Genomic DNA, 26,744 nt, shown 5'->3' with positions numbered 1-26,744 from the left:
TTTCTATTTTAGTGGCAGAAGGGCTTTAGAAAGCAAAAAGGCACTGGGTACCCAGGAGGAGGAGGCGCGCAGCAGAGGAGAAGGGGGGACACAAAAAAGCCAGAAGCAAACTTTTGCTCCAGAAACAAAAGTATCTTTCCTGTTTTTGCCCCAGACCAGCCCTGTATATCTTCACCCATGCCAGGGCAAATGTCTTGAGTGGCCAGAAACAAATATCTCAGCGTGGAAGCCATAGATTTTCATTACCTTTTATCTTGAGCACAGTGTAAACTTGAGTACCCTATTATTATTTAATCAATGTGTGTAAGCATTTCCTACGTTGATAAAATTTGCCAAAGATGGTGCCAAATAGGATATCTTTCCTTTTGGTTTTGGAGTAAAATCAAAGGGACAAAGTGATGGGATGAATAAGTCAACATTATTTTAAATGAGATTCTATGTTCACTTTTCACTGTAGCCACTGGCTACATGTGGCTATTTCAACTTTAATTATAATCAAATTAAAATTCATTTTAATCAATTAAAAAGTAAATTAAAAATTCAATTCCTCAGTCACACTAGCAATATTCAAGTACTCGATCAGCACGTATGGCTGGTGGCTACTATATTGCACAGCGCAGATAAAGAACATTTCTGTCATCACAGAAAGGTCTATCAGCGTTGTTGTAGACAAAGACAGAAAAGCTGGAGAATACCCAGGGTTAGTGTGGCGGGTGGGGAAACAGACCCTGTCAATAGTGGTAGTGGAAACAAAAAATGCCACTAACTTTTCAAATATCAATTTGGAAGTATCCATAAATATTTAAAATACACAGGCACTTAAGAGAATTAAAAAACTGAAATTGCGTAAATGTCCATCAGTAGGAAACTGGTTAAATAAATGACCAAACACCCATGCACTAGAAGGCTATGCAAATAATTTAAAAATACACAAGCAATACATATCATCAAAGAAAGTTGTGCTAGATGACTTTGGATGTAAAAACACAAAGCACTTGACAATATGAAAGCATAATCCTATTTGTATTAAAATATAAAAGGATATACATATTTATGTTTGTATATGTATAGGAAATTATGTAAGGATACACAAGAATTCGTTAACAGTGGTTACCTTTGGAAAGAGGGAATGGTGGAGGGGACTGGGGAAGCATTTTCTTTTCGTTGCACATCCTTGTGGTAGTATTTGGATTTTTTACCAAGATGAAGAACTATTGCACTTAATCAGTCATATATTAAGGAAATGAGCTACTCAGCAGAATGTCATGCCAAATAAATGAATACGTACATACATACATATGTACGAGTTACATCTTCTGTGTGTCGAAAACCTGTTTGCTCAGCCATGTGCCAGTCTGGACTGAGTCAAGTTTATGGATTCTGCTCCTGTTCTCTGAGGTCTTTACATAGCCAAACCAACCCTAAGTCATTGACCCAAGGATGAGGGTTAAATATGCAGTCACATCCTGTGCGTTATTACAGCCACTGTAACAAACACCATGGACCCCCAAGGAGGGTCCTGAAACCAAAAGATTTTTTTTTTTTAGAACTTGTAGCTATTGGAGTTCCTGGAGGGAAAGTCTTTCCTCAGCCCATCCCTCTCCCATCACCCCTCCCTCCTCTGCCCTACACAAGCACACCTTTTCCCCTCCTCCCCCACCTTCTTTCCCTGGCCTGTTCCAGGCAAGAGAAATGCAGCTCCAAAATCTCTACCTTTCCTCAGAACTCACCTGGATTGAACATGCAGCAAGTTAAGCAATGATTCAAGCTCCTCCATATGCCTCCTTGTGAGCACAGCAGAGAAACCAGGCAGCAGACCTTATGGAAGTTCTATCTGTCTATGTATCTATCTATGTATCTACCTATCAATTTATCTATCTATCTATCTATCATGTGTGCATACACACATATGCATGTATGTGTATCTGTTTATATGTGTGTATGTATACACACACTAGCACACATGCATACATTTGGTTTCCATGGGAATCTGTGGAGCAATTCTAAGTGTTTGTTCAGGCAGATGCTGTGCTTAATACTTATGTGGGGAGGAACCACACAGAGGAGGGGTGGAAGAAGGGAAGGGAGGGCACTGGTGTCTGTGGGTGGGCCTGATCTCCAGGCAAGGAAAGAATTTGGCTCATTGGTTATATTTTTGTTGGATTAGATCATTAGACGGTAAACATGGCATAAGTCTTTGAGCTAGGTCAGTGATAAAGAGGGAATTGTTTTTATTTCTTTGTGTGCTCAGAATCACAAACTTCCTAAAAGAGAAAGGTATCCACCTTCAAAATAAGATCTTCACACTTCTACAGACTTGCCTTCCTGCTCAGCCGCACCCTTTGAAGCTAAACCCCCTCCTACACCAGACTTTCCCGAATCGAACACCTCTGATAGCTCAGCCCGGACCTCCCCTTGGCCCTGGCAGGCCCCACAGTCTGGCCTGAGTAGGTCCAGGGGGTGCATACAGGCCTCACCTGGCAACAGTTTTTCTCCATTTTAATGAGTCTCGTTTGCCCATAAGACTCATTTTTAAAAATTCTGACTTATGCCAGTCTCATTTATTTGGCAATTTGGCTTGATGAATACCCAGATTTTAACCCACTTAGGACCGTTTTTCTGCCTCGTTCTGGAGTTAGGTTTTTGACTAATTACCCCCTAACCCGAATCAGCTCACTGCCTCCACTTTCTCTTATATCCCTCATCCTCCCCATACGGCCAGTCCTTCTCAGCTTGCCTCCCAGCATACCCAGACACAGACACAGATACACACACACATGCACAGACATGCACACAGACACACACACATGCGGGCACGTTGACTAGATACTGGACAAGTAACCCTTACACTGCCAGAAGGTTGAAGGTTTGATTATTATTTCAATTACTACAAGTAAGGCAAGAGATGGGAAAGACTTTCTGCAATGTTATGTGAAAAGTTGCATTTCCTCTTAAATTCTGTTTCTTCTTCCATCTTTTTTCTTCCCTCAAGGACTTATCCTTCAAAGAAAGGTCCTCCAAGGATTTGTTTTACATCTGAGACGAAATGGCTGACTCCTGATTGGGTGAAATTGTGAATTACGGAGTGTGAGAAAAAAACAATTTCAGTAGAAATTAATTTGTAAACATCGTTCTTTTTCTGCCTCTCCTGGGGATGACCCACATACCACAAAAATTTTCAGTCTCAGATTTTGAGTTCAGCAGGACTTTCACTTTCATTAGTTATCCCAAGGATCCTCACTATCATTCCCTTTGGAGGAAGTAGAAAGAAAGTGGCTTGTGTGGGAGTCAAGTCTCCTCAGAGGAACCCTGGGAAAGGACGAGCAGGCCTGGATTCGGCCATTGCTCGTGGTGCCACGTGCACGGCCTTCTTCAGGAATATTGGTGGGCATCGTGAGTCTGGGTTGTTCTGGGAGGAAGGAGTGTCCCCTGGGCCCTGCTCAATGCTGCCCTGTCCTGCCACGGCTCTTCCCTGCTCTGTGTCCACGTGTCACAAGAACACGGATGCCCAGGAATGCCGGTGACACTCCTCACCACTGATCTCCCCATTTCACAGTGGTATCGTTATTTTGATGCTGTGCTAGGTATTTGTTTTAAACCCAGCTCTCTACAGACCATTTTAGATGGACCAGAAATAAATTTTATGGCCTGCGAAATACCTTTCTCTCGGGATGTTTTGTTGTGCTTTGAGTACATTTTAACACAGTGAGGTCACATTCACAGACTCACAGAGACATGGGATAGAAAGCAACTCCAGAGACATCCCATCCATCACCATGACGCCAGGCAGGCTTCTCCCAGCCACCCCAGACATAGGTAAATATCCTGTTTTCACAGGTCATCAGGAAAAGAGACTCCACACCACTCTTGAGTAGCCTGTTCCAGAGCTGACTCCCCTTCAACACTGTCATTATATTTGTATCAGAGAGAAACGCCCGATCCTAGACTGCTGTAAGCTTCAAACCCAAACTTGTATATTTTGAACTACATGTCACAGGGCAGCTCAATTGTCAGCACGCTATTGAGCTCGTATTGAAAAATGCCATTTCAAACCAAATATGTCTACCCTCGGGGTTGGACACAATCGGACAGCTTTTATTTTACAGTAAACATGTGACTGTCCACCCTTAGGATTCCCTCCCCTCTTGAATCTGGTCACAATGAAATGTTGAGGTTCTGCAGATGTACCCTTATGTGTTCCTGCTCCCAGACATCACAGCTGTCACGCCCCTCTCCCTAAATCCTGTTAGCAGGAGCAGAACCACCGTAGAAAGCAAAGAGCTCTGTTTCATGGAGGGTGTTCACTTAGAGACACACAAAGCTTTCTGACACTAAGTTTTTTCCTTTGGTTTTTAGAAACAGCCGCTTTAAAGGAGTTCTTTTCCTGGCTTTTCCCTTCTGCGAGGCAATGCAGGAAACCCCGATGCGGTTTCTAAGAGGTCCAGTTACGTTTTGGCATATGATGATCCACAGGGCCTTCTGCAGTTAGAAGGAAAATAGCCGTCTCCCTTTCTTTCAGCTATTTCCCTTGGCAAAGTGGAAAGTCATAAGGAACTGGATCGGTCAGGAAAGCCCTGACCAAGAGCTGGTATGAACCTCAGACAAGACGGAGCTCGATGAGATGCAGTGTGCGCCGTCATTGTCTGAGACGGAGGGTCTGAAATTGACACCATATGCGCCCAGAGGAGTAATTGCTCCAAGGGGGAAGAAAAGCAACATGTCAGAGCATTTTAGTAACACCTAATCCATCCCAAGGTTATAAATAAATCTGATGCTTGCTTAAAAACAAAAGACGAAAAATACTTTGACTAGATTACTTTGTGACAGTGCTTCCGGCAGAGGTGAACTTTATCAGGGAGACAACTTGAATAAAGAGAAACACGTAACAACTTTTTATGGCATATTTTACGTGATTTTATTTTTTTTGCAGTAAATAAAGTGGTTATAGGGCTCCAAGGAAAAGGGCCCAGATGTTAGAGAGTTGTGTGAAATTTAGGGGAAACAAGCTGTAAAAAGCACAGTCATAAAACAGGCTGTCAGTGCCACACATCTGGACAATACAGCTGTATGTTCCTAGTGGCTGTCGTCACCCAAAGAAAACTCAATAACCTTATTTCACCCCAATTAGGCTGCATACCAACAGGATCAACATTAAATTGCAAGGGGAGGGGAGCAACATTCGTATGGCGCCTCTGTGTCAAGCAGCTTTTATCTTTCATTTGAATTTGGTCACCAAGAAATAAAAGACTGCTAACATAGCCATTTCCATTATTATAAAACCCTATTTAATTTATAACATCCTCATAAGTCAAATTTTGACAGTTTAGACTATTGGCTGTGCCAAACAATAGACTTTCTGTAGCGTGAAACTGACCTATCCGCCATCCTAAATGGAGCCCTGCCTGTCTCTCCTCTACCCTTTTTTGGGAGTCTGAGTCTAGCATTATTGTGGGAAGCACTCCGCCTTATTGGAAAAAGAAGTGCATTTTCAGACAACCCAATTTTTGTAAAGTGGAGGATAAATGTCCCTCTCCATGGCCTTGGGGCATTTTTCTCTAATTTTTTTGGCCAGCAATGAGCCACTTTTGCAGTAAGACAAATATTACAAAACTGAAACACCATTTCATCTTTTCATCACTGACAGACCGTGCCAAAGGTTATAAAATGCCACTTTTCCTAATAATTGTGTTTCTTCATAGGTGTTAATAGCAGCAAAGGCAATTATGGACAGTGGAGAGAAATTAACCTTACCGCTGATAGGGAAACTCTTGAAATATCAGCTTCTCCAGATTAAATATAAGGACCAACAGCGACGGGAAAGCGAAAAGAAGGTACCGTACGATGGTGGGTTTTCTAAAGAGGGCAGGCAGCAAATGAGACGGAGCCAGGCTTCTCCACGGGCACTTCCTCTCTTCATAAGCCTGCCATTAAGCATTACCTAGCACATGGAGCTGTCGCCTCAACTTCTGAGGGAAAAGGCTATCCAAAGACCTATTGGAGGAATTATATTTTCTCAAAGACCCATTAAAAATAAGTTCCCTTATGCAGAAATATGACAATACTCCGGGCGTGCGCCTGAGGTTGTTTTTATAGTCATCTATTTGTATTCTAGTAACAAAGAAAGGAACCACGGAAGGACAGAGAGTTAGGAGAAGTAAATATAAAAAGGCAAAAAAAGCCTGCAAAGTCAGGGTCTAACTATTTAAAAGATTTTATATGATATTCGACAGGAGTGCCTATTAAAATAATAGGCTACATCTGCACCTTTATAATGATCTGAATATTTCAGCAGCAATCCATCACTTCTACTCCCATATTATATGTCTGATTGTTTCTTCACATGTAGATTTTTCATTTAATTTGCCTATGGAAATCAATTTGTATTTTCCAAAGAATCATATTTTCATCTGAGAAGATATTTTAAATACTTTTAACAAAATGATGCCAGGTTCAAATCTATTTGCTATTTTCATTACTCAAAATAAGAGATGTTTTTCTTATTCTCCAAATCATGCTGAATTATTTTTGGAAAGCCAAATGCTTCTGTATGTACACGTGTAATATATGTGTGTGCACGTGTATATATAAAATGGATTGACATGTAATTGATTTCTTTATGCTCCTAAGTGGGAGAGGCAAAATCAATTCATGGAAGAAGAAAGAAAAAAAGTGAACGTTTCCCAATAATACCTTCTTTGCCTTTGCAAGACCCCCAGATCTGGCTTCCTATTTGAATTGGACTCTCGACAGGATAATTGTAGAAAAAAAAAATAATGCCACCTTATATTTGTAACATTGGGCTTTATGTTTTTCAAAAAGATTCCCCATATAGTGTCTTATTAGGGTGGCACATATTGTCCCTAGTAAAATTCTGCTCTTATGAACACAGTGGAGGGTATAGTTTTCCATCTATTAAATCTCTTTCCATCATGTACAGGAGATTTGTACCTTAAGAAACACTCAGAGAAGTTAAGACTTGGCAGAAGGAAAATTGGAAAATTTGAAACCAGTATAGAAACATGTTTTCTTGCCTGTTTAAATTCCAATGTCATATGGGAATCTGAATTATAAAAAGTAGACTGCGAGTCCTGTGACAATTCCTGCTGCTTTGTGCTTCCCCATAGCACCTACAGATATATCTAATGTGCTAAAGAATATAAATTTACTTGTTTGCCACTTATTTTAAGTCAGCAAATATTTGTAATAGTGGTAGTTTTTAGATTCAGTGAACAAATTTTAAGTAACAATAAATGGAATATCCTGGAAGCTCAGGAAAAGTTTTTAAAGCTAGCAACGATATAAAAATATTTCTGTACTGTTATTTTGCTAAGCGTTTCTTTGAAATGTGAACTATAATAATAAGTTATGAGATTCTAAAGATACAGAAATAATCTTTAATTTATTTCTTGAAAATTCAAGAGTCCTAGAGAATTGGGGCTTGAATTTTATACATATGTTTTTATATATAAATATATAAAATATATATTTATATTATATATAATAAATTTATATATAATAAATTTTATATATATATAAAAGTAATAGATGTGTAAGAGAACTCTTTGAGCAATTAAGAGCCAACAATTACATAATTTAATCTGATGTCTTCATTAGATTGGGTTCCCAAAACACCAGCCCCAAATCTCTGAGTTGCAACCATGAGTAAGTGCTAAATAAATTGATGAAAACTGATTGGAAAGGAGTGTGTTCCAGAAAATGCTCTTGGTAAAGGCAAGATTAAGAGAGTTGTTAGAAGGATGATATAATCTATGTTCATTCGGCAATACTGCCCAGCGGGTCAGTTGGAACAATTGAGGTTAATGCGTGTCAGCCAGGGAGTTTGGCAGAAAGCAAAGTAAGTATAAAGTGTGTAAAACTAACACCAGGCTGTGGGTTAGAAAAAGAAAAAAGAAGAGGACTTTACCCAATTGCTTCCTCTTTCCTGAACTCAGAGTGAGATTCTGAGATTCTTACAAGGGGAGTGACTGTCTCTTTGGTTTTCTAACATCAACATGAAATCTATGTAGATGTTTTCTTTCAAATGTTAATTATATTGCTTACATCTATACCACTCAAAGAGTGTTTTGTACTTCTGTGTTGAATTTTCAGAAGTTGTATTTTTAACAATGGATTCTTAAAAAATATCCATAACAGTAATTATTGAAAATATTAGGGAGAAGCTGTGGACAAAAATAACTAATATAATTAGGTCCTTGTCCTTTTTCCCCATTTGTTTAAATGTAATATATCACTATATATTGATCCTGTTTTAATTAATCAAAACTATTCTTAAAGATAAGTGGTAAATAATCTATTTCAATTGCCAAATATGGTAAAAATATAATTATTTCCATTAATTTTAATAATTTATAACACTTTAGTCTGGGCTACGCTTAACACTGCATTTGCATTGTCCATGAAGAAAATAATACAAGGAAAGATATTTCTTAGAAGAACAGTTTTGAAGCCTTTAGCACATGAATTTCTGGCATGCAAATGCCTGCCTCTAATTGTAAATAAATTGTGTATATTTGAAAACGTTTATCCATTTGGAAACACTTTGTTGATTAGTTCCAAATATACATATCATGAAGAAAATGCTCTGTATTTCTACACATATATTTTAGCATTTCAGAACTTCTGAACATGACTCTCTCATACAATTAATCCCAAATTAGATTTTATTATATTTTAAAATCTGAGTAAGAGAGTGTTCTGTTTAGAAATGTTTTCTTTGCATACATCATCAGCTCAACATTTATTCCACGTTTTTACTTCTATCATTATCAATCTATTGTTAATTCATTAACTTAACAAACGTTAACTGAAGCAAACATTTAGAGAGACAATGTACCAAACACATATATTTTCATAACGTTCATTATAATTTTTAAAATAAGTTGCTTCGTTTCTATTCTGATCCGTGTTTTAATTTAGTCTTTATCTGAATATTATAGTATCACTCAAATTTTACTTATTTTAAACTCCAACTTTCATGTTATATATTAATTATAAACATTTATTTAAAACTAAAACTTAATCAGGAATCAAAATATTTAAAATATATTGATAATTCAACTAAAAGAAAATATTTAATCATCAAAAATAATAGATGAAAAATGGCTACAACACAAAAAAAATTAGCATTGAAATAATCAGCCAAACTAAGTCTAGTCTTTTGTGCCTCTGAGTTGAGTCCAGAACATTTGTATAGGTTTTAGGAAAAGATTCAGATATATTCCTTCTGTGCTTTTAATTTGCGAATTCAAATAACCAGTCTATATTTTCTTGGATATTTTTAGCATACCTTTTATATAAAAGCAGAACAATTCTTTCTCTTTCTGGCTTATATACGTCATACATGTTGCCTTATTTTCTGATGTACTAGAATTGAAGAGAAGGAAGATATGCAGTAATGAACTAAGGAGAGATGATAACGTTCTTAAAACAACTCCAAATTAAAAGCGCCTAAATGTGATAAGACATCATAGTGAAGCCATAAACAACCTAGAGCCTGCTCCAAAGAGGGACGGAGGGAAATCAGAGTGGCTTTCACAAACTTTTTCCAATTTACTCCAGTGGAAACCCTGAAACACTGGAAACCAGCCAATGTAATGCCATTTTTTGCGTGTGTTTTGTTTTAAAAGAAAGGCTATAGGGACACACCAGGAAATTACAGGCTGGTTAGTTTTGATTCAGTTGTGGTTAAAATCTTCAGAAACCATTTTAAGAAATCAAACAGAGGAAGAGCAGGAACTCAATTTAGAGGGACCCATGTGGTTTCAGGAAAGAAATAACTTGCCTCACTAACTGGATGGAATTCTTTGAGGCTGGATTATCAAAATGAGAATATTACCAATGACACTGTTGGATCTAAGGAGCTACAAAATCCAACAATTCAGGGTAAATAATAAATGACTCCCTGGCTGGCTTATCTATAAAGTAGAATAGTGCTTTCCTAATTGGGATGCTTTTAATTAATGAAAACTTTTTACAGACTTCAGGAAAAATGAAAAGAAACACACATATTTAAAATGGAGTAGTATTTTTAAATAGAAACAACTACAGTTGCAGCAGCTAATAATAATAATTAGCTACCATTATTGACTGGCACTATACTAACCTCTTTACACATGTTATATCATTTAATCTTTTAAATGACTTTATGAGGAGCAGAGTATTATTCCCAAATTGCAGATGGGGAAACTGAGGGTATGAAAAGGTAAGTAACTTGCCCAAGGCCAAGTAAGTACTCAGTGTTAGAGCTGGGATTCAAATCCAAAGCTGTCAGACTCTAAAGACCATGTTCTTAACCACTGTACAGAGCCCTCCCACATGTGTCTCCATAATTTTACACAGTGGTCCTCTTGGGTCACAATCAGTAGAGTGCCTGCTCAGGGATGTTTCCCTGTAGGAGCGATGGCTTTGCTCAGAGACCTACCAATAGCCCTCTGGTCCCACTAATTCCATTGCATACAATATCCTGAGGTTAAATGTGGCAACAGGTCAAGGAAAGGATCAAAGCTCACCAAAAACAAAGGCCACTCAACTAACCAACCACCAAGTCCCAGGGGAATCCTGACTTCATTTCCAGTCCTGCTCCCCTCCACACAAATGACCTGATCTCCGGGGGGATCTCCTAGAACTAGACTTCTTAAGATTATTTCAAGCATCTTCACCCCTTCTCTCTGCCCTTCTGGATGGTGAGGTAGGATAACACTGGCTAATTGAGTGCTTAAGTCTCTGAATCACATAGGCTACTGCAGGAGACAGACATCAGATAGACATCAGATCCACCTGCCTCCCTGCCACACACAGACATGGCCATACTCTGATTCTGTGAATTAGGAATTGCACCCCGAAGATGTCAGTGTGTCAGCCCAGGGTGTTCTGCAGCATTCTGAGAGTGCATCATTTGGTCAAGCGAACCCAGTGCATTCCTAGGCTTCCACAACCAGCAGCTCTCTAGAGAAGTAAGCTCCTACCTCAACCCCAGGCAGTACATTTTCCATTTGATGGGAGAGCAGTGAGGAGAGCAGGGGGAAAAGAATAAATATAAAATGTAGGAAAGGAAAAACAAACCATTCGTAGTGCCTTAATCCTATTTCAATTAATGTTAACATTTTGGTACATTTCCTTTCTGTTTCATTCTGTAGATTTATTTCTTTACATAGCTATAAGCATGGTAAAAAAATTTTAATCCAGCTTTTTTTCAATTAAAATCTATTGTAATTTTTACTTATTACCACAGCATCCACATCTGTCATTGTTATTAGTTACGTGATATTCTATTGACAACGATACTTTTATTAACCATTCCTCTATTGTTGAACATTTAGTTCATAATAAACAATGTTATGATGAACACTTTTATTTTGGAATTTCCTTGGCATAGGTTTATAGAAATAGAAATGGATTAATTGGGCCCCAAAATGTTCCCATAATCTTGTATTTCCAAAGTGAAAAAAAAAAGACACCACCCCCGCCTCCCAGCCAAATGAACGTGGAAATCACTGTGCGTTATATACGACTGTTGGAGATTTAACAGCATGTTAACTTATTAAAGATGGAAGAGTCTCATAAAAAGGAATCTAATATTGTTTAATCTACTGTCTCTCAAACTTATTTGACATGAAACATTTCTCTCAGCCCATCTATTGTCCTCTTATCATCTGTAACCAGCAGAATAGATTGTTTATGAGATCGAGTGATATCTTGAAAGAGCTAGTCAAGCACTCAGAAGACAGACATAGTTTCTCATAAACCACATAATAGTGGAGTGATTTAGTCACTGAACCTCCATGAGCATGTTTTCTTATCTATATCCTTATTAATATTATTATGGGAATCTTATGATAGATCATACATGAAACACAAAGTTATACACAAATATGTAGATGTGTTATTAACCATAAGGATAAGATGAAGTATAGCTATTTACCATCAGTTCCACTGACTTTTACCATTTACTTCCCTTTCATTGCAAGGAATAATGGAATAAATACCTGTCCAGGTATTTCAAAGTATTTGAATTTTGACATCAAGAAGTCACTTAGGGGCCACCCCCACAGCCTAGTGGTTAAGTTCAGCATGCTCCACTTTGGTGTCCTGGGTTCAGTTGCTGGGTGCAGACCTATGCTATTTGTTGGTGGCCATGTTGTGGCAGTGACCCACAGTAGAGAAAGATTGGCACAGATGTTAGCTTGGGGCAAATCTTCCTCAAGCAAGAAGAGGAAGATTGGCAACAGATGTTAGCTCAGGGTGAATCTTCCTCAGGAAAAAAAAAAAGAAGCCATTTAGTCATAGAATATAGTGTAAAATATTTTCAAGTATCAAATAACTAGGTTGCCTGTTACAGAGAGGAGAATTTTGTGTTTTTCCCTTTAGAAAGTGAAAGTAACAAGATTAAGAATTCTAGATAGGTGTCACCTGATATTCAACTGAGTATGCGAAATGTTAATACTGTTTTTGGTTGTTGCTATGACAAAAGCCTTCCACTGCTATGTAGCTTAACTGGTTAAGAAGTCTCTGTGCCTACCCAAGGCCATCTCACAGTGAGAGGCATCCAGATGCTTTTTGAACACACTGCATTTTAAGGAAAATGTACTCTAAAACAAACTTGACTCTCCCTTCATATGCTAGGGCATGTGTGCTCCCCAAACATAGTGGAGAGAGGGGCCTTTTGGACACACCTCTCCTAAATTTTTGTCTTGAATTGTCCAGAGTTCCCTCTGTTCTTTAAGTTGTGAGCAGATGACCATAGAATGGGAACATGCATGCTATGTTATCCAGAAACAAGAAAGGCCAAAGAAAAGGTCAGCGTGAACAAATTTTAGTTTATGATTTAGGAGGGGGTCACTTTTGCTGAATGCTCAGCTAACCTGGCTGACTCCCTGCCACCAAATCCCAAGACATAAACCCGTAGGTGGGAGGGGGCCTACTCAGAATATGGGAGAATAGAGGAAAAAGGAAAAAGATAGGAGGTGATTTTCCTATGATTGGGGCTTGATTGAAAAGGGTGTTTTGCCTTTGGACCAAAGTAGAATTGTAGGGGCCAAGTAGCCAATCACCGTCCAGAACCAGAGAGGCAAAGGAGCCGTCCTGGCTCAGCTCAAGTATGGAGGGTGGGAGGAGTGAGGAGCAGCCTGAGTAGAGGAGAGGAGCGGGTAGACTGCCATTGGAGCCAGCCATAGGAGAGTAGAAAGGCCGAGAAGGGCAAGGAACATGATCAGAAATCCACCGAGGACTTCTCTGCCTAGATCTGGCACCCGGAGGACCCAGATGCTTCTATTCACTTCTGTTCTCTACCATGTAGTTTCTCTGCACCAGGAAAGTGCATCACAGTTACTCTACCTGGGAAATTCGTTATATATTAATACTTCTTGAAATCTTACCAGTTGAAGATACATCATTGTTAAATGGAAAATGCAAAGCACTAAGTTATATAGAGAGAACAATAACAATTATGTAAAAATGATGCAGAAACATAATCTGAAAGAATGCATTAAATATCTTCTCTCATCTTCTCTAGGTGTAGAAATATGGTGATTTTTGTAAGTTCTTTATATTGTTTCCAGTTTTTCAATGATAATGATTTTTATAATTTAAAAACTTATTTAAACAAGTGAATCAGGATTTATAAGTATTTTAAAAATACTTTTGTGAAAGTGAGGGAGGTAGATATCGATAATTTCAGTGTTAATGGAAATTAGTTTAAAAGATGCTTTTCTCTAATCTGTCAAGTTTGACCTTACGAAGGAAATGCAAAGGGAAAAAGAGAGAGAAAGAAGAGGGCACTGAGCGGAAAGAGTAGCTGAAGGAGAGAGGCACTAAACAGAAGAGCACCAGCAAGGATTATTCAGCCCCTAGAAAGACAGAGAAGAGGGAGGGCAGACAGGCTGGAAAAGAAGGTGCAAGAGCGTCAAAGACTGAGACTAGCGGCAGAACCATAGAAATAAAATGAGTTTAAGGTGTGAGATCAAACCACCTTGTGTCTTTACCACAGCTGTTTGTCTGAGGGCAAATCGTGTGTCTTAATTTATACTATGGAAATAAAATTACCCAACTTGCAGGTTGCTTTGCAAGAACGAATTAAAGATGATGAATATGTCTGGAAAGCACGTATCTCACTATATCACTAAGTCTCTGCTACTAGAATTTGCGGCTTATTTTGAACTTTTGATTGTGATCAGCCCTCCCCTCTAGTATCCCATGAAACATCACAGAAGAAAGGGCTCAGGGAGTTCCTGACTTTATATAACTCCAGCCTTGCTAAAGAGGCTCCAGAGGAATGAGAGCTACATGGCTGCACAGGCTCTCATACCCGACCTGGGAGAACCTGCAGGGGTAGCGGGCCCTTTTACTGTTCTACCAGGAAAAGAAAAAAATGTTTTCTTAAATTGCCACTGTACTCAGCAATGTTTTTTGTAATGATGGAATAAAGGAATGAATATGTAAATGAATAAATGTTTATTCTTCCGGAAAACTTTAAAATAATTTAACCTGGGGCCAGCCTGGTGGCATAGTGGTTAAGTTTGCACACTCTGCTTCGGCAGCCTGGGGTTTGCAGGTTTGGGTCCTGGGCACGGACCTAGCACCACTCGTTAAGCCACACTGTGATGACATCTCACATAAAAAAATAGAGGGAGGTTGGCACAGATGTTAGCTCAGTGACAATCTTCCTCACCAAAAAAAAAAAAAAAAAAGATTACAGGAAAATACACCAACTGTTAAAAAAAGAAAAGGAATAATTTAACCTGAAACAGTTTCTTCTTCTCAGTTCCAAAGATCATCCTGAGATTTTACTTAAAATTGCAGTTGTGGAAGTTTCTGTCGGATTTTGATGGCAGAGTTGGGACTTCTCTGTGGCCAGCATAGCTGTCCACCAAGTTGCTGTGCAGGAGTGTTTCAGTTTAGTGCATTTGCTGTGATCCAAGTTGTGGCTGTTAGAGGGCCTGCATGAGTCTGGCTGGTGCCTCTGAGCTAATTAGACTCACAGGCACCGATTTGTGCTCTAGTTTCATTTTAAATTAACAATCTCAAAATTTCCAATAAGCTCTCAACACTGGCAGAGAGTTCTACCATATTTCTTCAATAAGCGTGAGCCTCCACTTTCTGAGATGATTCACATTATCTTCTCTATCCAAAACCTTCTACTTTGTACCTGCCCATTCTCAGTTGATAACTTAGGCTCATCTTTTGCTTGAAAAAACTGAAGCATTCCCTCAACACCATCAAGACCTCTCTCTTTCTTGCATCCACACCCAGCCACCCGTCCCCTCCTTGCTGCTCTTGTTAAATTGAGAAATTGTTTTTCCTCCTATCAAGGTCCAGTTATTGACACATTCTCTTGATCTTATCCCATCTTGCATCCTCAAGGACGTTAGTCTCTCCCGTATCTTCAATGTCTCCCTCTCTACTGGATCATTCCATCAGCCTGCAAACACAACATCTCCTGACTTGACAAACCTGCATAGCTTGACCTCATCCTCCCCTTCCGCCCACTTATCCATTGTACAACTTGGAGCCCTGGTTCCCCTTCACAACCAAACTTCTCAAAACATTTGTCCACCTAAGCAGTCACCGTATTGTTACTGCCTCCCTGTTTGCTGCCTCCACGCTGACTGCTCTCATTAATGTCACCTATAATTGCCAATACTTGTCTTTTTGCCTTCTTCGGTCCCTCGGTTCTCTGGCTTTCCACTGTATATTTTTTCCTACCTTTTTAGTCACTTCTCTATCTCCTTTGCTGACATCTCCTCCCATATCCAGTCGGTAAGTTTTGGAGTTTCCGGCATGATCCAAGGCTCAATTCTGATATTTTTCAAAACTCTTACCCAAAGGGATCTCATCTCTTCCCATTCATATATAATTAACCACTATGTAAGTGTTACCTACACCTGAATTTGTAACTCTAGCCAAATCTCCCTTCTCAGAAGAGAACGTGTTTATTCAACTGCCTCCCTGAGATCTCAGGGGTGTCTCAGATTTAACAGGATCACTCTGAGTAGTCTGCCCACCTAAGTAAAAACCATTTCTCGGCCCAACTTCTCTGTCTCTATAAGTGGCACCATCAACTACCCTGTTGCTCAAACTAAATCCAGGGCATTATCTTTGTTGTTGCCTCCTTAATCACTCCTCATCTCTAATCTTTCGACCTCTGTAATTTCAGTATCCAAAATAGGTCTCAAATCCATCTGCAGACAGTCCTCCACTGACGATGATTCAGCTTAACAATGTTTTGACTTTACAATTGTGTGAAAGCAATATGCAATCAGTAAAAATCAAATTTTGAATTTGGGTCTTTTCCTAGGCTAGCAATGTGCAGTATGATGCTCTCTTGTGAGGCTGGGCAGCGGCAGCAAGTCTTCAGCTCCCCACCAGCCACGCGATCATGAGGGTAAACAACTGATACACTTATGACCATTCTACACCCCTACAACCATTCTGTTTTTCACTTTCAGTGCTGTATTCAATAAATTACTAGAGATATTCAACACCTTATTGTAAAATAGGCTTTGTGTTAGATGATTTTACCCAATCGTGGGCTGATGTAATTGTTCTGAGCGCAATTAAGGTAGGCTAGACTAAGCTATGATGTTCAGGAGGTTGGGTGTATTATATGCATTGTTGATTTAATGATATTTTCAATTTACGATGGGTTTATCTGGATGTGACCCATCACAAGTTGAGGAAGATCTGTACTTTTCTCCACTCTGCCAACACCTTAATCTGAGTCACTATTAAGTTTTATCTGGACCGTTGCTAGAGATTCCCAGCTGGTCTACTGGTTTCCTATCTTGCAAAATCATAGTACTCTTCTGCTTAAAACCTTTATGGTCTTCCCATTGCATTTTTAATAAAATCTAAACTTGTCAACCCCACCTCCAAAGCCCTGGACCACCTGGCCCATGCCATACCTCCCCACCTCATCTTGGGCCCCTCTCTCCCTTGCCCACTATCCTGCCATACTCACCTCCTTTCAGTTCCTTGACCATACTTGTCTCCTTTATGACTCAGGGCCTTCACGCGCACACTTCATTCTTTCCCTGCTTCTCACATGGATGACGACTCGTTTCTCAGGTCTTCACTCAAATCACCTCCACAGAGAGGTCTTCCATCACCAACTGACTAGACAGGTCTCCTCAATTGTGTGTCTATTGCTACATGGGGTTTTATCCTTCATAGCGTTCATGAAAATTTGTAGTTATATTTTTGTCTATTTATGTGCTTTTTTCTCTTTCTTCCCTAGTTGGCTAGATGCTTAAGGGGACAAAGCCCAGTCCTATTTTATGCACCAATTTATATCTGATGCAGAAAGAAATACTGGGGTTTTTCAGTCCTCTGTACCTTGCCTGTGCACTCCTTCCTGTCTCCGCCCAAAGCTATTCGTGACATCTGCAGCCTCCGCTGATGTTTCCCTGTGCTGCTGAGGAGCAGGTGCTGGGGCAGCAGTTTCCCCACCACTAGAGCCGCAGGTGTTAGCATGCATGGAGAATCCACGTGCACCTCTCACACTTCCTCTGGGTTCTCTGAGCCCTCAACATCCAGAAGCCCCATGGAGTAAGAAAACACTCCTCTCCCCTTCTGTGTTACATCCCGTTAGCTGGGTGCCAAAGCAACCCTCCTTGTCTCTAATTTCTTAGAACAGAGGTTTTCAAATGTAATTTCATGACCTCAGGAAAATACAGAGCCCCCGATGTTGCCACAATAATTTGTTTAGTTATTTTTGTTTCCCATTTTGATGAGAATGGAAAAAATAAATAATACAAGCATTTGCTGGATCTTCTGTATGGCCACCTTATAATACAATACTAACACATCATTTCAATGAACACAGCCTATTTGTATTATAAACACATGAGTCAAAAGCATAATTCCATTGTGAAATAACGCGCAAAGCTTTAGGCAATTGTTTGAAAAAAAATCTTGGGAAAATTGAGTCTTTACATGGTTTATGGCAATCTAAGCATGCTCCAGAGTACTGTGTAAAGAATTAGCATTGCCAACTGATGTTATGTGTTGATCCTTTCTTTGAATGTATCAAATAGCAACCATTGATTGTGTCTATACATTTTTAAGTAGCATTATAATTTGTTAGTGCTAGATTCCCGAAAGAATCTTTTAAAGTTTAAAAATAGTCAATACACTACTAAAACTATGAAAAACTTTATCAAGAAGATTTTAGAGAAAACTGCACTTTCTGTTTTCCTTTTTATTTAAAATTTTTGTTTTGTTTTATTAACAACCCCACCTTTCTCTAAGACTCAGACAGAGACTTCTCAGGGTTGGGCTACTCCGTAAACCTAAGTTCCTGCTGTCACAATGTCCTCAGAATCCTCCACTTGCCCTGCCCCCTGATGACTGAGGTAGTTTATTAGGCCACACTTGGCTCTTCTTCAGGATGAGTTCCCTTCCAAAGACTGTTTGTGTGAACAGTCTCCTAGCATCCACCCCTCCAGGCCTCATGCACTGATGTGCGTTATCACAACAGGGTCAACCTGAGACCTCTACTATCCTGGCCTGGAGAATGAATAAATGAGTACATGGGTGACTGAATGAAATAAGGAATTAATTCACCTGACAATAGAAAGGCCATTGCTTTCTCCCTGTATGATTTGGAGAAAAAGTATTCTCTCTTTCCAGGTGACAGAAGACAAATTTAAGACTGAAAAGGATAAAGGGAAAGCGAAATCTCCCAAGGAAAAGAAGCCCTCAGGTACCAAGGTTGTCAAAGGAAAGGGAAAGGATCAGCCTGAGGCAAACACAACAGTGAAAAAGGCCACTCAGTTAAAACAGAGGGGAGAAGAAGACAACGCCAAACGTTACATTGGTCAGTAAGATGCTCCTTGCCGTAGCTACCTTTCACTTCTTGCCTTATGATCTGCAAAGTAACTTGAGAAATCATTCCACCAACTATGCTTAATCTTCCCCAACCTTTTCACTCTTTATAAAACCGTAAATCACGTACTACCCGTGATACCCTAATAGAAAAATGTTTTTATTTGCAATTCATTTGTTTTCAACAAATATTTAGTTAGTGTCTTGCTATAGGCACATTTACATAGAGGAAATGAAGGATGAAATAATGAACTTACTGCCTTGGTGGGAACATTTTTAAAAAGGCAGAGTAAAAAGTGGTTATCGTCATGAGTGGAATACAGTGGTAATAATATCAGACTGCTTAATTTGGGACTCATGCAGAGCACATAGCTTCCAGACCTCAACTTCTCTCACTATTAGTTTGTCTTAGATGGAGTAAGTAGAATTTTCTTTCATTTTATATTATGATATAAAAGTGATTCAACTCAGGCAGCTATGAGTAATTCGTTGCCTTCCCATGAACCCAAATGGAGCTGTCTGTTATTGTTTGCAACGTATTTAAATGAGATAGCAGGCCTTCACGTCCTTTACTAGTTTGACTCTCCTAGTATATTTCTGCTGTGAATGCACTAGACTTGGAAGCAATGATATTATGGATTCCATGGGCAAGATCAATACTGATGTGCTTAGTGATAGAAGAAAAATCATTACTTGAAAATTAAGTTTGTGCATCTATTGCATTATTTTTAAATTGATCTTAATGGACTATTGTGGGATGTAAGTTTTCGTGTACCATCTATTCTCAATAGTTGTTACATAAACCATACTCAGCCTTCACACTTATTGACATAAATACACAGAATAGTTTAGTAGGGAGCATGTCCATATTCAATATTTCCCTCTCCTGTAAACACCTTAACTTATAAAATACCACAAAGCTGCAGCTACTCGTAATTCAGGAGTAAAGCCAGATGTTGCTCAAAAGAGATTAGAACCAAAAAAAATTATAGCCTAAACTTTTTTTCAACAAAATCCCTAGAACACGTTTTCCATGACCACAGGCCCTGTATATGTTTGTCCTCCTGTTACGCCTCTGTCTCATTTGCAAAAGTGATTTAATATTTTGTAAAATGGCCACAGCCTTCTCTCTGCAAGGGCAATAATGAAAACCAGTCAACATGACTGCATTCCAGCCAACTGGACTGTTTTTGGCAAGCCAGAGGACTTGTAAACGCATGCATAATGTATATAGCCATTGAACAGGCTGTGTGCAACCTGTTCTCTTTTAAAATGACGGCTGCTCTCCTTTATGGTATTTTGAACAGATGATGAGCCAGATGATGGTGCCCAACATTACATTATAGTTGTGGGCTTCAACGATCCTCAGCTATTAGCGATTATGACTGAGCTTGGCATTCCCATAAGCAGCGTGATTAAAATATCTTCAGAGAATTATGAACCTCTGCAGGCGCACCTGGCAGCAGTTAGCCAGCAGCAGGAAGTTTCTCTTCAGCCAGAAGGTATGCAGTCTGCTTCACAACTTACTGAATCCTTCAGTGTTACCCAGCATCCTTAAAGTACAAATACAGCGTTCTGTCCAAAACATAGTCATACAATACGTACATTATTAAATCCTTTCAAGACTTTGATTTGCTATTTAGTCTGCTTGCACCGGCCAGGTGTTGTAAATTTTGCAAATTAAAATCATACTCTGTATTTATATCCCTGTGTAGCCACAGAGAAGATAGACTGCGGGTCAGAAGACTTGGTTATCCACCTACATTTCTCAGGAATATTTGATCTATAGCTTTTACCCAAAGCATGGCTGCATGGATCAACTGTAGATAATCTGTTGTTCCAGAAGCTACAGTCACCAAATGGTCCAAGGGAGGTTATAGCCTTGGGTGCTTGCTCTGCTTTGCTACTTGCTTATTGTGATAAATCAGAGAGGACATTTTGTCTTCTGAGCCTTAGACTGGGACGTGGTGGGATGAAGTCCCAACCACACTACCTTTCAGCCATTTGGAACCTCCAGGTCTTCATCGAAAGGAATTGTGCTAGACAACATCTGTGGGAAGAGACCAAAAAGCCACTGTACACTTTAGGTAGTAGAACTGGGATTCAGTTTAAGCCTGTGTGACCTAGAATCTCTTTCTGCCACATGCTGGTGCTTTTATTGTTATTTATTAATAATATCATTTCACAGTGTTTGGAACCTACACAACCACATCCCAATTTCCTTAACACTACATTTTTAAAATTGCTGTTAGAAATTAGAAATCACTACCACTGATAAATAATAATAGCTGCCATTTATTGGGCACATGCCTTGGAACTAGGCTCAATGCTGAGGGCTTTAAGTGCACTGATTCATGTAGTTTCCACAACGCTTGGAAGTATGTTTTGTTATTTCAGTTTTACCAAAAAGAACTCTCATCCTCAAGGCAGTCATTAAGTAAAAGAGTTGAGATTCAAACCCAGCTACTCCTGACTATCTCAAAGGATAGTTATACATTAATAATTTATTATTGAAGCCAGTGAGAAAATGCTGCATAAGCTCCAACCATAGTCTCTCTATAAAAAAATTTAATATATAAAAATAAAATTATGGAAAAATAGACTTTACAATAAAATTTTGAGATCTTAGTAGCAAAACCTATTTATTTCAGGCAAATATTCAAGTGTAACTTTACAGAAAACTATTATTTTGCAGTCACAGCACAAATGCCCAGAAAAGCCTATAGCTATTTTAATGTGACCAAAAGATAACTGAAGCATAAATCGTTGATCCAGTTTGTTTTTAGCCATGTGGGAAGGAGAACTGGATCAAATGCATTTATAACCAGTTAAGCAGCAAACAGACATTAAAATGATCAAAAAATGATTTGGCAGAAAAACTGCTCCACATGCAATCTAAGAGTGATGGAAATATTGAATATACATATAAATGTGTGACCTTATCATAATCTTTCTGGTCCTCAACTGTAAAATGAAAGAGTAGAAAGCTCATATTTCGTATCAATTTCAGAAGTAAAATCCTCTGATTTGATAATTGTATAGTCTAGATCCAAAAACTTCTCAAAATTATATTTCTTTATTTGCATTTTCTGGTTCTATACTGTATTGCAATACATAAGACTCGCCAAGTATCCTTAAAAGTAGGAAGAAATCCAACACTCTCATTTTGTAATATAAACATATTGCTCTTATTAGATATAGAAGCTGAAAAATTGAAGAATGAGAATACCATAAAAGAACTTGAAATTTTCTGGAAGTACTTGGAACCAATCCTGAATAATGAGAAACCTGAAACAAATCTCTTTGATGTTGCTCGTCTTGAATACATGGTCAAGGAAGATGGCTTTCCTTCTGACTGGTCAGACAGTGGGATGATGGTTAGTATATGCATAGTGAGAGTAAGTATATGCATTAGTGAGAGTGAGCGGTTTGAACACGTGACACTGTGGTTCCATTTACCCCATTCATTCATTCCACAGATATTTATTGGTCACTGACTACAGACAAGGCTTTGTGCTAAACTCTTTATCTTCAAGACAACAATGACATTGAATGCCCAGTAATGGTTATAGCCTAATTCTTTAGCTTTTGTGTGTGAATTAATGACAAAGAATAAGATGTAGATAAAGATAAACAATGATATTTCTTTTATTTGGTGACATATGGCTTTGTTTCATACATTCATGTTTTGTTTAGTAATGTTCTAGGCAGTAGAGTCTTAAGATATAATATATTAATTGTGGAAACAGTAAATTTTGTAGCTGGTGGAATTATTTTGTCTTTTTGAAATGTGTATATATCAGTTCGAAACATTGTTCTTCTAGGCCCCTGCTTTTATTGCCCAAATCGCATTTTTAATATATTTGGCCAAAGAAGTCTATCCTAACAAGATGGCTTGACCCCAGCCCAGCAATTAACAGGCATTTCCTAAGGGCATTTATTGGCTGCCATTGAGGAGTTCCTGCCATTGAGGAGCTTGCAGACAGGCAAGACCAAACCCATGGAAAAGAGAAGCAGAGTTCAAGAGGCCATATATCTAGGTGCTCAGTTATGTGAAACACACTCTCCGTTTCCTATTAATTCAGAAAAAGAAGAAATGGGATGCTTTTAAAAGTATCAAATGCTAGATACATGAAGATGTATTTAGAAAGAAGGTTGAGTGACTACTTATCACACTCTGTGTTGGGAAAGATATCCAGGCATCCTTGTTACAAAAAACCTCTCAGATCTCTTTCTGGTTGACTCCCTGTCCCAACAAACAGGGCCCCGGGAGTGTTGATCCTCACAGAGCAATATGTTTCGGCATCAAGGGAGCTGAACGAACTGAAAGCAGAGTACTGGGGAGGGACCACCTCAAGTGAGTTCTCTGAAGGGAGCTGGGCAAAGCAGGGTAGAGGAGGTGGATGGGTGTCTGTGCACAGTTCCTGTGGGTAGCTGCCAAAAAAATGAACTGACTATCTAAGAGGAGATTAGATCAAAGCCTGGAACAGGCTTTCTGAGCCAAAGGGTAGGCTGCCCACGGCCATTGGGTGGAGCCTGGACATTTCTCACTATGAGAGACCCTGATTCAATCACCTTGAGATGGACGTGCACTTGGTGAAGTAAGTGAAAACACTGAGGAGGGAGGCCCAGATTTGACTTGAAGGATGGGCAAGATTTGAATAAGTAACCATGGATAGATGAGTCTGAGTTATAAAGACTGTCAATATAAGGCATTAGATGTCACTAGATAGAAACAGGACTTTAAGTGTGATACTTTGCCAATAGTAAGAATAAATATCAGCCTTGTCCTGTAAATAGGAAATGAAGCTGAACACAGAAAAGCTGTAGATAAATATGGAGCTTGTTCTAGGCAAAACTGGCTACTCCAGACTCCCTTTGCTTTGCCTCTTCCTGCCTCTTCATCTAGATAGCTTTATCTTGCCTGCTTTATCTTTTACTCTCTTGTTTCCTAAACCTAAGCTCCAAAAAGAATCCACTGCCATCTGTCCTTGACTGCTTCGAGTTAAATTGGGTCAATATGTTTCCCCATCCCAGGGATACTGGCAGTCCAAGTAATATAGTACAGTCATGTGTTGCTGAACGACAGGGATAGGTTCTGAGAAATGCGTCCTTAGGTGATTTTGTCATTGTGCAAACATCATAGAGGGTACTTACACAAACCTAGATGGTATAGCCTACTACACACCTGGCTATGTGGTACTAATCTTATGGGACCACTGTTGTATTTGTGACCCGTCACTGACCAAAACGTCATGTGACACATAACTGTACTATGAATATTTTATCCTGTTTTATTGGAATTCTAGATTATGCCCCCAAAATATGAGATATGTTTGGGGAAAAGGCGATTTCCCTGGGATCCTGAAAATCCCACCTCAAAGCCAGCCTTCTACTGTTTCTCTTCAATAGATGAACTTTTCCCCCAAACATAAAATCCATGTCACATCCACAAATTTGTGTTTTGGAGAAACAGTCCTCCTCTCATTTGGGCCAAGTTCTAGCTGCATACCCTGTAAAGAACTTGTATACATCTTTGGTTCAATAGGGCACAGGAGATTCCAGCCATACAATTCCTGAACCATAATTCAGAGGAGGCAATAAAAAGAGTTTTCTAAGGCAGCCTCAAACGTAGTACCTTTTTTCTTCTGCTCTAACTAGGGCTCCCTTCTATGTGTCTTATTTACTCCCCAAGCATAGTCTGAGAAGAGCTGAAATGTATTGAGCCCGAGGTAGAGTACGTTCCACTGCATCATCAGTACATTGATGTGAACAGCAAGGCACACAGTCAGAGCTTCAGATAACCCAGCACCATTCCCAGCATCCTGTCTCCTACTCCAGTGTCCACAATTTTCCGCTCATTGGAAGATTTTAATCACTCCATTTTTAAAGCAAGTGAATGTGGCTATATTTTACTTTTTTAAAATGTAGAGTGGAAGAATTTAAATGGCAAAGTACAAAAAATTTGTTTTATGTTAAAAATGTGATCAGCTTGGTTGACATCCTAATTATGGTAGAATATTCTTGACTTCAGAACTAGAAAATGTCGAGGGTGTCTAGTTGGGCTGAAGGTAACTGTCAGGAATGAAAACATTCAGCTGCCTAAGGAGCCATTTAGGACTGTGCTTCCCAGTGGACACACTGAGCTCCTATCAATCAATTTGCAAATATTTATTGCACGTCTTCATGCCAGGGCTGTGGTCTGGGTCCAACTGAAGACGTCTTTTAGAGCCCAAGTGTGCCTCTACAAGGTACAGTTTGTGAGTGAATGACCCAGCATTGAAGATGATGAGGAAAGAGAGCCTTAAAAACACTTCAGTAACAGAGTTGGGTTCCGGAAGAAAAGGCCATTGGATTTAATATGGAAGACAGGTTCATTTTAAATTTAGGATCACGTTAGAAATGTAAAAGTAATAAATCTACATCTAGTAGAAATAGACTAAATACATGGTGCAGATACATGATGTTATATTCTCAGCTCTATCTGTAAGCTGGTAATGGCCTCCTATTCAAGGCAGGAGCCAGCCAAGGAGTCTTCTTCCTCTCTGGAAGCAGGAAAGCATTAATACCTTTTGCTGCAAACAAGCAGACTGTATTTCTGCTGAACCAGGGTAACGAAAGCTTTGCAGCAAATAAATGCCCATCAAGAAGTGCTAACTGCTCATGGAAGACATTTGCAACATCTCAAGCTAAGACCTTGGTTGCTGAAAAAATTTTCTGGCTTTTAGCATGTGATTTGCTGTTTGATCTAAAAATGAATTAACTAGTTAAGCTAAGGGACCACTGGGCAGAAGTTTTACTGTATTTCTTATAAATACAAACGAAAACCAAAAATAAGTTTCTATGCCAGAATTTGGGCAAAGAATACCAGGTTGAAGCTTAACTGAAGAATGCTCAGCCTTTGAGTGGGCACAGGAAGCCCAGATTGACAGCTGTGCTATGAAGATGGGTCGAGCTAGGCGCTTCCCTGGACTCCTGCCACACTGTGATTCACTGCCCCCCCCCCCCCCCCCGCCCCCACCAAGAAGCTATCTCACTCTACCTTACCTCTTCAACTCAGACATAGCATGAGCCTATTTAGTCCTTCTTTGCTTGCAGGCAGACAGACCCAGTGATAAGTGCTTTTCCACTTCTGGAAATGAAAGCCCAGGTAATAGGAGATATCTGATCTAGAACTTGCTTTCCAGCTCATAAAACTTGTGGGTATTACAGAAGTAGTAGTTATCAGGATTTCTTAGGCTTTTTTCCCTAAAGGAAGCACAGGTAACAGGAAAGAAGAGAGACAAGGAGGAAAGGAAGAATACTGATTGCACATATACTGCGGCATACTTGAGCAGGGATTTCCACCGTGCTTCTTGCACAGCCGAGCAAGTAATCATCCATAGCTTGTCTTGGGCTGAGGATATCACAATTACCTACCTAATGTGTGTTGTTCAGAAACTAGGACATCAGAATACGGCTGTACTGCTAAAACTAATGAATAGAGTGTTTTTCACTTAGTTCAAGTATTAATTAGACTCTAATAATACTGGGCAGCCATAAGGCCCTCCCAAGGGAACAGTCTGCAGTGTAGTGAAGAAGAAGGGCAAGAAATGTGCGGTCCCCATGGCTGGGATTCAGTGAGTGGGGGCAAGGCTTCCCTGGAAAAAGTGAAAGTTTTAGCTGTTAAGAGAGATACAAACCATATGTCGGATTCCAACAATATGATACTACTAACTAATTTAATTCTCTCACCTGTAGCTGGAATTGGGCACTGATATTTTTGAAAATATTGCCTGTTTGATGTACGACAGCCTGGATTGGAAAAGGCAGCACCGGCACTATTTAGAAAGCATGCAGCTTATTAATGTCCCACAAGTGGTTAACGAGAAGCCTATCTTAGAAGCTGTAGCCATTGCTGAGGT

General features: G+C 39.4%; 1 protein-coding gene across 7 annotated transcripts in view; it reads left to right on the top strand.

Annotated features, from left to right (window-relative positions):
* Positions 1 to 26,744, top strand: part of SPAG17 (sperm associated antigen 17) — a 209,397-nt gene that overhangs the window by 55,247 nt on the left and 127,406 nt on the right. For 4 of the 7 annotated variants that reach the window (XM_046645074.1, XM_046645073.1, XM_046645071.1 and 1 more), the window contains 5 exons: positions 5,700 to 5,831; positions 18,646 to 18,832; positions 20,148 to 20,342; positions 22,036 to 22,217; positions 26,581 to 26,742. In XM_046645074.1, coding sequence (XP_046501030.1) covers positions 5,700 to 5,831; positions 18,646 to 18,832; positions 20,148 to 20,342; positions 22,036 to 22,217; positions 26,581 to 26,742 — 858 coding nt within the window. Of the gene's footprint in view, positions 1 to 5,699; positions 5,832 to 18,645; positions 18,833 to 20,147; positions 20,343 to 22,035; positions 22,218 to 26,580; positions 26,743 to 26,744 lie in introns of those variants that run through there. The other 3 variants (XM_046645076.1, XM_046645075.1, XM_046645077.1) reach the window with 3 other exon arrangements.

This window comes from Equus quagga, chromosome 18, assembly GCF_021613505.1.
Source record: "Equus quagga isolate Etosha38 chromosome 18, UCLA_HA_Equagga_1.0, whole genome shotgun sequence".
Taxonomy (NCBI): Eukaryota; Metazoa; Chordata; class Mammalia; order Perissodactyla; family Equidae; genus Equus; species Equus quagga.
This window is presented reverse-complemented; position numbering and strand designations above follow the sequence as displayed.